Raw genomic sequence first — 12,606 nt, 5'->3', positions numbered from 1 at the left:
TAGCCACTGGGATGTGCTGCCCAGGGAGGTGGTGGAGTCCCCAGCCCTGGAGGTGTTCAGGAGGGGATTGGATGTGGCACTTGGAGCCATGGTTTGGTTGTCAGGAGGTGCTGGGTGACAGCCTGGACTGGATGATCTCTGAGCTCTTTTCCAACCTGATTGCTTCTACAACATCCTCAACTAGACCAAGCCCTGTCCAGCCTCACCTTGAGTACCTCCATGGCTGGGGCTTCAACCACCCCCCTGGGTAACCTGGCCCAGTGTTCACCACCCTGCTGGCAGCTTTAAGCAGCTGGCACAAACAGCCTTGGGCAAGAGAGAAAGCTGCTTGCACCCATCATGGCATCACAGCCTGGCTGCAGTTGGAAGAGACCTTAAAGTCCCTCCCTGGGGAGGGACTGCTCAGGCTCTCAGGTAGTGATTGGACTAGGGGGAATGGAATGAAGCTGGAGGTGGGGAGATTCAGGCTGGAGGGGAGGAGGAAGTTCTTCCCCATGAGAGTGGTGAAGCCCTGGAATGGGTTGTCCAGGGAGGTGGTTGGGGCCCCAGCCCTGGAGGTGTTTAAGGCCAGGCTGGATGAGGCTCTGGGCAGCCTGATCTAGTGTGGGGTGTCCCTGCCCATGGCAGGGGGGTTGGAACTGGCTGATCCTTGTGGTCCCTTCCAACCCTGACTGATTCTATGACACTATGAAAGCTCAGCCAGCTCCAGCCCCCTGCCATGGGCAGGGACCCCTCCCACCAGCCCAGCCTGCTCAGGGCTTCATCCAGCCTGGCCTTCAACACCTCCAGGGATGAGGCAGCCACAACCTCCCTGGGCAGCCTGTTCCAGTGTCTCCCCACCCTCACAGTAAAGACCTTCCTCCTAATGTCCAACCTAAACCTACCCTGCTCCAGGTATGGCTTGAGGCAGCTGACACAGCCAGGAGGAGATGGAGAGGTGGTTGGCAGGGAAGATGCTCAGCAGTAGGTGGACAGCTGCCTACCCCAGCAGCCAGCAGCTGTAGCCAAGTGGGAAGCAGCAACTCACAGCCCTGTGGACCCCCAGGAGCATCCTCAGGACCAGGGTGGCTTTGATTTGGGGGGGAAGAGAAGGTGGGAGCAGGCTCCAGCCAAGGCACCCCTCCCAAAGCCCTGCATGTTCCCAGGGCAACCCCCACCCCCAGAAGGAAAAGCAGCTGCTGCTCCAGGCTCTGCCATCAGGGCCTGCAGGAATAAATCAGGCAGCAGAGGACAAATGTCCCTTTAGTGCTGCTCCCAGGGTGGATCAGGCACCACTTGCAACCTGGCCAGCCCCCACCATCTGCCCAGGCTCTCTGCAAGCTGCCATCTGGCCAAGCTCACCCCAGGGCCAATGGGTTGAGGAGAGGGAAGCTGAGCACTTCCTAGCTCCCCTGATACTCTCCTGCCTTCCCCTCCCCTTTCCATCACCAGCAGCTCTTTTTGCTTGGGTTTTGGTTTTTTTGGGGGGGAGGGTTTGCTGTTTCCAGGCAATTCTCTGCCTGGCTCTGCTGGGTGGCTGAGCCAGCCCTGGGGAGCTGCACACAGCCTGCTGCCACCTCTCTGACAGCCCCAAGGTGAGAGCACAAAGGGTTCAGCAGGGCAGGAGCATCCTCTCTCCACACCAGCACCCCACAGCTGCATGCTGAGAGATGCATAGCATGGTTTGGGCTGGAAGGGACCTTCAAGGCCACCCAGTTCCAGCCCCTCTGCCACGGGCAGGGACACCTTGGACCAGCCCAGGTCACCCTCATCCAGCCTGGCTTCGAAGACCCCCAGGGAGTGGTCATCCACAGCCCCCCCTGGGCAACCTGCTCCAGTGTCTCCCCAGCCTCACTGGAAAGAATCCCTTTCCAGCCTCCAGGGCAAATCTGCCCTCCTCAGGCCTCAGCCCCAGGCTGCTGTGCCTGGCTGAGCTGCTGGGCAGCAGCTCCTTCCACACAGCCTGGGCCACTCCACTGCTCACCGTGCCCAGGGCTCCCTCGCCTCCAGCAAAGCATTCTGGCTGCACTGGGCTCCTCCCAGGGCTGCTGCCTCAGCAGTGCCAAGATGCTGGATGGACTGAATCATCCCCAGCTGCTGAATGCTGCCCTTGTTTCAGCTGCTGGAAGAGGCAGCAGCAGCCAAGGAAGAGCTTTCTCCTGCAGCCCTCTGGCTTGGCAGCGCCCAGCACCGGTGCCCAGGCTGCCCCACTGGGACCAGCACAGCCCCAGCCAGAGTCTCCTGGCCCAGCAAAGGGAGGAAGGGAAAAGTGGGGCTGGTCAGAGACTCACAGAGTGGGAGGGGCTGGAAGGGAGCTCCAGAGCCCAAGCCCCCTGCCAAAGCAGAGTCACCCAGGGCAGGGCACTCAGGAAGGCATCCAGGAGGGGTCAGAAAGCCTCCAGGCTCCCTGGGCAGCCTGCTGCAGTGCCTCACCCTCCTCAGCCTCCAGAGCTCCTGCCTCATCTCCAGTCTCACTCTGCCCTCTGCCAGCTCAAAGCCATTTCCCTCATCCCATCAGTCCAAGCCCTTAGCACAAGTCCCTCCCTGTCCTGGTGGGGGCCAGAGGTCACTCACAGGGGATGCCAGGCCACAGCAATGCCATGATGGGGGGGGACCAGCCCTGAGTAACCAACCAGTGGGGATCCCAGGCCTTCAGCTGGGGTCTGCAGAAAGAGGGAATTGCATCCCAGGGATCCAGCAGGTGGAGGGGACCTCCCTCCGTGGGCTTGGAGCTCCTCATGCCCCACTGAGCCACTCAGAAACCAAGCTGGGGGCAGGAGTTGAGCTGTTAGAGGGTAGGAGAGCTCTGCAGAGGGACCTTGACTGGCTGGACAGATGGACAGAGCACAAGGGCATGAGACTGAACACATCAAAGTGCCAGGTTCTGCACATTGGCCACAACAACCCCAGGCAGTGCTACAGGCTGGGGTCAGAGTGGCTGAGAGCAGCCAGGCAGAGAGGAACCTGGGGGTAGTGGTTGATAACAGGCTGAACATGAGCCAGCAGTGTGCCCAGGGGGCCAAGAAGGCCAAGGGCATCCTGGCCTGCATCAGGAACAGTGTGGCCAGCAGGAGCAGGGAAGTCCTTGTGCCCTGTGCTCAGCACTGCTGAGGTCACACCTTGAGTCCTGTGTCCAGTTCTGGGCTCCTCAGTTCAGGAAAGATGTTGAGATGCTGGAAGGTGTCCAGAGAAGGGCAACAAAGCTGGGGAGGGGTCTGGAGCACAGCCCTGTGAGGAGAGGCTGAGGGAGCTGGGGTTGCTTAGCCTGGAGAAGAGGAGGCTCAGGGGAGACCTTCTTGCTCTCTCCAACTCCCTGAAGGGAGGCTGTAGCCAGGAGGGGGTTGGGCTCTTCTCCCAGGCACCCAGCACCAGAACAAGAGGACACAGTCTCAAGCTGTGCCAGGGGAGGTTTAGGCTGGAGGGGAGGAAGAAATTCTTCCCAGAGAGAGAGATTGGCCATGGGATGTGCTGCCCAGGGAGGTGGTGGAGTCCCCATCCCTGGGGGTGTTTAGGAAGAGCCTGGATGGGGTGCTTGGTGCCATGGTTGAGTTGATCAGATGGTGCTGGGGGAGAGGTTAGACTGGATGATCTCAAAGGTCTCTTCCAACCTGGTCTGCTCTATTCTATTCTACCCTACTCTACTCTACCCTACCCTACTCTACTCCACTCCTCTTGCTGGGAAGTGTCCCCTCCCCGGGCTCCACAGGTGAAGAGATGGCCTCTGGCAGCACACAGAGCTGCTGGAGCTCCCCTGCCAGCTCTCCCTCCTCAGGTCCCCCCCTCCCCCTCCCCCTCCCCAGGGCAGGCCCGGGGTGCTTACTCTGCCAGCTCCTCCAGGCTCCGGTACACATCGTCGTCGTTCTCTGCGGTCTCCTCCGAGGGGAAGGGCCTGGGCAAGGAGAGGGATGACAGCATTAGTGCTCACAGAGGGCTCCCTGCAGCCCCTGCCCCAGGCAGGAGGGGGTTCTGCAACAAAAGATCCGTTGTAAATGGAGTGGGTTTGGGTTTCCCCACCCCCTGCTGAATCCCCAGCTCCCAGGGCACTGCCATCTCAGCTGCTGCTCCTGGGCACCCCTGGGCATGGCAGGACAAGAGGAAAGCAAGTGGGGAGGCTGGCTCTTGAGGACAAGAGCCTGAGCTGGCTGGTGGTGCTTGATGTGTGATGCAAAGCACCCCCTTGGTCTCCCCAGACCCTCCTGGCTTCTTCCTCTGGGAGCTTGGAGAGCTCAGAGGTGCACAGCACGCAGCAGACCCAACCTGCTCTCAGAGGGAGAATCAGAGGAGCCCTTAAGCTCCTTGAGCCCAAGCACCTCCCTGGGCACAGCTCTGAGGCCATGCCCCTGAGCTCCTCACCCAAACCTCTTTTCCACACCTCCAAGGGTGGATCACCACCAAGCCATGGTCCCCAGCACCACATGAAGACAGCTTTGAAACCCCTCCAGGGATGGGGACTCCACCACTGCCCTGGGCAGCCTGGGCCAGGGCCCAGGGACCCTTTCTGGGGTGAAGATGACCACCTAGGTGAAGAGATTGTTCCTAATATCTGCCTGTTCCAGGGCCCAGGGCCCCTTTCTGGGGTGAAGATGACCACCTTGGTGTTCCTAATACCTACTCTAAGCCTCCCCACAGAGCCAGACCACACCACAGGGTGGGGGACAACAATCAATGACTCTTTCACATGGCACCTAAAGCACAAAGAGAGATTGGCCATGGGAATGTGCTGCCCAGGGAGGTGGTGGAGTCACCACCTCTGGAAGGGCTTCAAAAGAGCCTGGATGAGGCCCTTGGTGCCAGGGTTTAGCTGGTCAGATGGTGCTGGGTGCTAGGTTGGACTGGAGGATCTCCCAGCTCTTTCCCAAGCTGGTTCATTCTGTGTTCTGCTCTGATTTGTGTCCCAGACCTCCCTCCCTCACTCCCAGCTTGCCCCATGAGCCATCCCACACCAGCTCCTCCCCAGCCACCCTCTCTGCAGAAGGCACAGCTCTGCCCTGCCTGGCTGTGCCCACTCCTCTCAAGGATCCCATGGGAAGAGCCAGCTAAGCTTTGAGCCCCACAGCAAGGAGCAGGAAGCTTTGGTTGCTTCCTGAAGGCACCTGCAGCATCTGAGCCCCCTGCCCCAGCAACCCAAGCCAGCTCTTCAGCTCCATGGGCCTGCCCCAGGGAAGAGAGGGTCAGGGAAGGAGCAGCTTCAGTCTGGTACAGCAGCAGCCTGGCCTCAAACCAGGCAACCACAGAACTGCTCTGCTTGGAAGGAACCTTTCAGGCCATCAAGCATTGACCCAGCACTGCCAGGGCACCTCTAAACCAGGGCCCTCAGCACCACATCTCCACAGCTCTGAGCTCCCCCCAAGGGATGGAGACTCCCCTACAGCCCTGGGCAGCCTGATCCAGGCTTTGGCAAAGTCAGTGCTTGAACAAGCAGACAGAGGAGGTGAACCCCCCCTGAAATCCGAGCTGCCTCCATCTGCTGCTCCTTCTGCCAGGCAGCTCTCATACATGGAGAGGACCAGAGCCCCAGGGTGCTGCAGAGGAGCTTCCACAGCTCTGCTGGGATGGACAGGGCTGTGCTGAGCCTTCCTGGGTCAGGATGTGGCCAGAAAACACAGCACAGAACCCCAGAGTGGGCTGGGTTGGGAGGCAGCTTCCAAGCCCACCCAGTCCAACCCCCCTGCAGCCAGCAGGGACATCCCCAACCCCAGCAGGCTGCTCAGAGCCCCAAACAGCCTCAGCTGGGCTGGGGCCAGGGCTGGGGCAGCTCCCACCTCTCTGGGCAGCCTGGCACAGGCTCTCACCACCCTATCTTCCTTCTTTCCAGCCTAAGCCTCCCTCTTTAACCTTAAACCCATCACCCCCTTGCCCTGCCACCCAAAGCCACAGCCTGGGAGCTGCAGGCTGGAAGTGCAGCTTGGAGTGGACACAGGATTGGGGGTGGGCTCTCAGCAGAGCAGGGTGGAGGGGGCAGAATCACCTCCCCTGCCCTGCTGGCCACCCTCCTCTTGATTTCACAGGACACTGACATGCCACTGAAAATTGGCTTGGGAGGGATTAAGGCAGATTAAAGCAGCATTTAATTTGCTAATGGACCAAGAGGTGGCTGTAAGCTTCTCAGGGAGGAGCTAAGAGGTCACCCAGAGCTGCTTCCCCAGCCCTGCTCTTGACCTCCAAGGTTTGGTTCCCATCTGTGGAATGAGAGCAGCAGCAGGGCATGGGCACAGCTCCATGGATGGGTTGGGATGGAAGGGATCTTTGAGCTCAGGCAGTTCCAATCCCCCAGCCATGGGCAGGGACACCTCCCACCAGCCCAGGGTGCTCATCCAGCCTGGCCTTGAGCACCTCCAGGGAGGGAGCATCCACAGCCTCCCCTGGGCAGCCTGTCCCAGTGCCTCCCCAGCCTCACTCTCAAGAACTTCCTCCTTATCTGCAGTCTAAATCCACTCTCCTCAAGCTTCAATCCACTCCCTCTCCTCCTATCAGGGCAGGGTGGTGTGAAATGGATGCAAACCACACCACCAACATCCCTAGCATCACAGAACTGGCAGGGCTGGAAGGGAGCTCAAGGCTCAGCCAGTCCCAACCCCCTGCCATGGCCAGGGACACCTCACACCACAGCAGGTTGCTCACAGCCACCTCCAGCCTGGCTGCAAACACCTCCAGGCAGGAGGCTGCCACCACCTCCCTGGGCAGCCTGTGCCAGGCTCTCACCACCCTCATGGGGAACAACTTCTTCCTCACAGCCAATCTCAATCTCAATCTCCCCACTTCTAGTTTTGCTCCACCCCCCCCACCCCCCCCAGTACTATCCCTCCCTGACACCCTCCAAAGTCCCTCCCCAGCTTTCCTGCAGCCCCCTGCAGATCCTGGGAGGCCACAATGAGGTCTCCCTGGAGCCTTCTCCTCTCCAGGCTGATTTGGTGAGGTTCTCCTGCACGACCACCACAGCCTTCCCCTCAAGCCTGGCTTTGCTGGCCCACGAAGATGCCAAAGATCAGCAGGATCCAGCTCTGAGCATGGAGAAGGCAGCAGGGCTGGGCCAGGCAGCACCAACAAGCCCCTAAGGAGGAGGAAACCTCAGCTGCCCTGAGCCCTAAGCCCTGGCAGCCCTGGCTGCTCACCCAGCAGCATCAGCCACGCTGCACAGGGAGAGCACTTCCCCTTCCCCACAGCCAAAAGGTTCCTAGAAAGCCACAATGAGGTCTCCTGGGAGCCTTCTCCTCTCCAGCCTGCCCAACCCCACCTCCCTCAGCCTGTCCTCAGGGCAGAGCAGCCTCCAGCCCTCCCTGAGCTGCTTGCATGGAGCAGGATGGAATCAATCCTCTGCCTGCAGATTAGGGCCCCCCAAAAAGCTGCTGAGCTTAATTAAAACCAGGCTCTGGTGTTCCATTACTCAGCCCTGGAAAGCAGCTCCCCAGGCCCTGCCAGATTTTTGCCAGGTCCCCTGGACATAAATAAGGCAAAGAAAGAAATGAAGATGATGCTGTGCTTTCCTCTGGGGGATTGGAAGGTGCACACCAAAGGAGAAGAAGAAGAAGAGGAATCCTGATAGAAATTCAGCAAGAAAACAGCCCAGGTGCACCAGCAGCTCACAGAGAGGATGATGGAGTCCTTAGAGCAGAGGTGATGGAGTCCTTAGAGCAGAGGGTGATTGGAGTCCTTAGAGCAGAGGGCGATGGAGTCCTTAGAGCAGAGGGCGATGGAGTCCTTAGAGCAGAGGGTGATTGGAGTCCTTAGAGCAGAGGTGATGGAGTCCTTAGAGCAGAGGGCGATGGAGTCCTTAGAGCAGAGGGCGATGGAGTCCTTAGAGCAGAGGGCGATGGAGTCCTTAGAGCAGAGGGTGATTGGAGTCCTTAGAGCAGAGGTGATTGGAGTCCTTAGAGCAGAGGGCGATGGAGTCCTTAGAGCAGAGGGCGATGGAGTCCTTAGAGCAGAGGGCGATTGGAGTCCTTAGAGCAGAGGTGATTGGAGTCCTTAGAGCAGAGGGCGATGGAGTCCTTAGAGCAGAGGGCGACGGAGTCCTTAGAGCAGAGGGTGATTGGAGTCCTTAGAGCAGAGGGCGATGGAGTCCTTAGAGCAGAGGGCGATGGAGTCCTTAGAGCAGAGGGTGATTGGAGTCCTTAGAGCAGAGGGCGATGGAGTCCTTAGAGCAGAGGGCGACGGAGTCCTTAGAGCAGAGGGTGATTGGAGTCCTTAGAGCAGAGGGCGATGGAGTCCTTAGAGCAGAGGGCGATGGAGTCCTTAGAGCAGAGGGCGATGGAGTCCTTAGAGCAGAGGGTGATTGGAGTCCTTAGAGCAGAGGGCGATGGAGTCCTTAGAGCAGAGGGCGATGGAGTCCTTAGAGCAGAGGGCGATGGAGTCCTTAGAGCAGAGGGCGATGGAGTCCTTAGAGCAGAGGGTGATTGGAGTCCTTAGAGCAGAGGTGATTGGAGTCCTTAGAGCAGAGGGCGATGGAGTCCTTAGAGCAGAGGGTGATTGGAGTCCTTAGAGCAGAGGTGATTGGAGTCCTTAGAGCAGAGGGCGATGGAGTCCTTAGAGCAGAGGGCGATGGAGTCCTTAGAGCAGAGGGTGACGGAGTCCTTAGAGCAGAGGGCGACGGAGTCCTTAGAGCAGAGGGTGATTGGAGTCCTTAGAGCAGAGGGCGATGGAGTCCTTAGAGCAGAGGGCGATGGAGTCCTTAGAGCAGAGGGTGACGGAGTCCTTAGAGCAGAGGTGATTGGAGTCCTTAGAGCAGAGGTGATGGAGTCCTTAGAGTAGAGGGCGATGGAGTCCTTAGAGCAGAGGGCGACGGAGTCCTTAGAGCAGAGGGCGATGGAGTCCTTAGAGCAGAGGGTGACGGAGTCCTTAGAGCAGAGGGCGACGGAGTCCTTAGAGCAGAGGGTGATTGGAGTCCTTAGAGCAGAGGGCGATGGAGTCCTTAGAGCAGAGGTGATTGGAGTCCTTAGAGCAGAGAGTGATTGGAGTCCTTAGAGCAGAGGTGATTGGAGTCCTTAGAGCAGAGGGTGATGGAGTCCTTAGAGCAGAGGGTGATTGGAGTCCTTACAGCAGAGGGTGATTGGAGCCCCTACCTAGCACAGCTGGCTGCACAGTGCCCAGGGGGGTTAGCTGCATCCCCCAGCTCCAGCCCAGCTCTCAGCTGAGGGTTTCAGGTGACAAGAAAAGAGCAGCTCCTGTGATTTCCCCTTGCACCACGCTGGGGCTTCGTTCCTGCAGTGCCAGGCAGCAGTGCTCTGCTCAGGAAAGCAGGAGGAGTCCCTCCCTCTCTTCAGCTCCAGGCTGAGGAGAGCAGATGGAGGACAAGCAAAAGGGGACTCCACAGACATCTCTCTCACAAAGAGTCCAGGGGAGGCTGCAAAGCTGCTGAGGGGCCTGGAGCAGCAATGTGAGGAGCAGAGGCTGAGAGCCCTGGGGCTGAGAGCCTGGAGAAGAGCAGCCCCAGAGGGGAGCTGAGCAATGCTCTGCAAGAGAGAAAGGCTGGGGGGCAAGAAGCAGGGGCCAGGCTCTGCTCAGTGCTGTCCAGCAACAGGACAAGGGGCAAGGGACACAAACTGGAACCCAGACGGATCCATCTGAACAGGAGGAGAAACTTCTTTGGTGTGAGGCTGCTGGTTTGGGTTGGAAGGGACCCTAATGATGAATCCAGTTCCAACCCCCTGCCAGGTCCCTCTGCAGAGCCCTTCTACCCTCTAACAGATCAACTCCTGCCCCCTGCTTGGTGCCATCTGCAGACTTCCTCATGATGGACTCCATCCCTCCCCCTACAGATCATCAATGAAGATATTGAACAGGATTGGGTTTGGTTTTCTCTGTTTTCCACAGGACTGAGTGGCATTTTTCAGCCCTCCAGGGCCACCAAACTCCTTGAAGGCCAAGGAGGAGGTGGTGCTGAGGGCCATGGGTTTAGTGCTGAGCTAATAATGCTGCCTTGATGATCTGCAAGGGCTCTTCCCACCAAAACCCTTCCAGGAGGCTATTTTATGACTCTAAGTAATAGGATTCTAGGTAATAGGATTTATCTCCTCCTTAATTGGCATGATCCTGATTAGTAGACCCCAAAATAGGGCTTGGAGCAGAGCCACACTCCAGGCTGGGGGCTGAGAACCACACAACATCCAGCACCCTACCTGCCCTGCTCCCAACCAAGGTTGGAGCTCCAGGCTGGGGGCTGAGGACCACACAGCATCCAGCACCCTACCTGCCCTGCTCCTAACCAAGGTTGGAGCTCCATGCTGGGGGCTGAGGACCACACAGCATCCAGCACCCTACCTGCCCTGCTCCCAACCATGGCTTGGAGCTCCATGCTGGGAGCTGAGGACCACACAGCATCCAGCACCCTACCTGCCCTGCTCCTAACCAAGGTTGGAGCTCCATGCTGGGGGCTGAGGACCACACAGCATCCAGCACCCTGCCTGCCCTGCTCCTAACCAAGGTTGGAGCTCCATGCTGGGGGCTGAGGACCACACAGCATCCAGCACCCTACCTGCCCTGCTCCCAACCATGGCTTGGAGCTCCATGCTGGGGGCTGAGGACCACACAGCATCCAGCACCCTACCTGCCCTGCTTCCAGCCATGGCTTGCAGCTCCATGCCCAAAGCCAACAAGATCTCTCCCATTCCTTTGTCAGTGGCAGCATCTTCACTGGAGGGGGAGGGAAGAGCCCCAAAGCAGCAGCAGGGACCCCTAGTGAGCTGAGGGGTAGTGGTGGCCAACCCTTTGGAGGAGGCAGAGCTGCTGCTGGCTCCCACAGATGAATTCAATTCACCTGAGGTTAGTTTCTGTTCACTGAGGCTTTTGTGCTGGTGTAGCAAGAAATGGATTACAAGGGGGGGGGGAACAGAACAGAGCAAGGAGCAGTGGCCAAAGTGAGGGCTCTCCAACTGCAGGGGCCAGCAGAGGTGGCAGGGGGCAGCCCCAGGTGGGCTGTGGGGGTTCTTTTCCAGCACCTTCTCTCCTTGCAGAGCTGGCAGCAGGGAGGGGAAGCAGGGTTCACAGGCAGGGAAAGCAGAGCTAGCAGCAGAGGCTTGCTGAGCTCTGTGCTATTCTCGTGTGGCTGTGGGGCCAAAGGCTTCCAAGAGAAGGCATCTGAGTGGGAACTATAAATGCTGGTTGTAAAAGTGAATGAGAGAAAGCCACACATCCACAGGAATAGCAAAGCCTCCCTCCCTCCTCCCCTCCCTCTGGCTCCCAACCCAGCCCCTGGCAGCAGGAGAGCTCAGCAGGAGCGCCAAGGGTTCAGCCAAAGCCTTCCCACAGCCTCCTTCAGCCTGAAGTGACACCAGGAGCTCCCTGCCTCAGGAAGGCCTTTGCCAGGGGTGACCCATCCCAGCCTCCCCCACCCTGTGATGCCCCAGGACTCAACCCCCCAACCCTTCTGCATGCTGCTTCCCCCCCTCACTCCCTGCCTCCAAATGCTTTGGCTGCTCTTGTCCCTTAAAACAATCCTCCCTGCAGGATGCTCCTGGGCTTGGGGCTGTCCTTAATAACAACCAGCCCTTCACTTGCAGCACAGCTTTATTCCTCCAACCTTCACCCCCTGAATCCCACCCCCCACCCCCTCCCAGCAGCCCTGCTGGGATCTGTCAGATCTGTGCTTAACAGATGGGAAGGCTCCAAGTTTGTTTTACACATGAGAAGCTGCTCCCCCCACCCCCAACCACCACCACCACCCCTCCAGCAGTATCAGCTCAGTTAAGGCAGAGAAAAAACTCACTTCCAGCAGTGGGAATGGTGGTTTGGGGTGCTGGGCATGGGCTGCAAACCCCAACCCCCAGCCCATGTCCCCCACACTCTGCCTGTGCTGGCCCCAGCCACAGTCCAGCCCCACAGAAGCACAGAGCTGTTTGGGTTGGAAGAGAGCTCTGAGGTCACCAAATCCAAGCACCAAGCTGTGGCCACCACAGCCATCAAGCCCCATCCTGGAGTGCCACATCCTCACCTGCAGCCCCCAAACCTCCTTTAGCTCCCCCATGCAGCACTGAGCCAGCACAGGACCCCAGACTGCTTTGGGTTGGGAGGGACCACTTAAAGCTCATCTGATCCAAGCCCCCTGCAGCCAGAGCAGCTTGCTCAGAGCCCCAGCCAACCTGACCAGCCCTGGTTCCAGGGCATCCCCTACCTCTCTGAGCAGCCTGAGCCAGGGTCTTGCCACCCTCAAGTGTACTAAATGTCTTCCTTCCCCCCAGTCTGAATCTCCCTCTTTCAGCTCCTAACCATCACCCCTTGACTACATCCTTGTTCAACCCTGCCATCTCCCAACCCTCTTCATGCTTCTAAAGTCCAGGGAGATGGATGGGAGGAGAAAGAAACCTTCTCCAAAGCATCCCACTGAAAGGATCTTACCTAATTCCTTTGGTCTGAGCAATGCTGTGGAAGGAGAGCCTGGATACTGCAGAGATCACCTGGAAAGGAGAGAGAAAAAGATGCTGGAGACAGAGGAAGGCTTGGTGGGGACTCAAGGGCCTCAACACCCCCTGGAATGGATGTTCTCCTGTCCCCCCCCACACACACACCCCCTCAGTGCCACAGCACATCACCACCAGGGCTTGGGGGACACCAGCAGGGCAAACAATTGCCTTTAGTTTTGACACTGAGCTCAAAAGTGGTTTCAGAGGAAGAGAATAGAATAGACGAGAAGGG

The 12,606-nt window shown here is 58.6% G+C and overlaps 1 protein-coding gene across 1 annotated transcript in view; it reads right to left on the bottom strand.

Moving 5' to 3' along the window:
- LOC137460773 (guanine nucleotide exchange factor VAV2) overlaps positions 1–12,368 on the bottom strand; it is a gene marked incomplete at its 5' end in the record, with an annotated part of 51,423 nt that extends 39,055 nt beyond the window's left edge. The window contains 2 exons of the mRNA XM_068170892.1: positions 3,800–3,868; positions 12,310–12,368. Coding sequence (XP_068026993.1) covers positions 3,800–3,868; positions 12,310–12,368 — 128 coding nt within the window. The remainder of the gene's footprint in view (positions 1–3,799; positions 3,869–12,309) is intronic.
- Between the last annotated feature and the right edge of the window lie 238 nt (positions 12,369–12,606).

The sequence above is a fragment of the Melanerpes formicivorus genome, unplaced genomic scaffold, assembly GCF_026170545.1.
Source record: "Melanerpes formicivorus ecotype bairdi unplaced genomic scaffold, bMelFor1.0.p_v2 SCAF_752, whole genome shotgun sequence".
NCBI lineage: Eukaryota > Metazoa > Chordata > Aves > Piciformes > Picidae > Melanerpes > Melanerpes formicivorus.
Note: the sequence above shows the minus strand (reverse complement) of the source record. Positions and strands in the feature narration are given on the sequence as shown.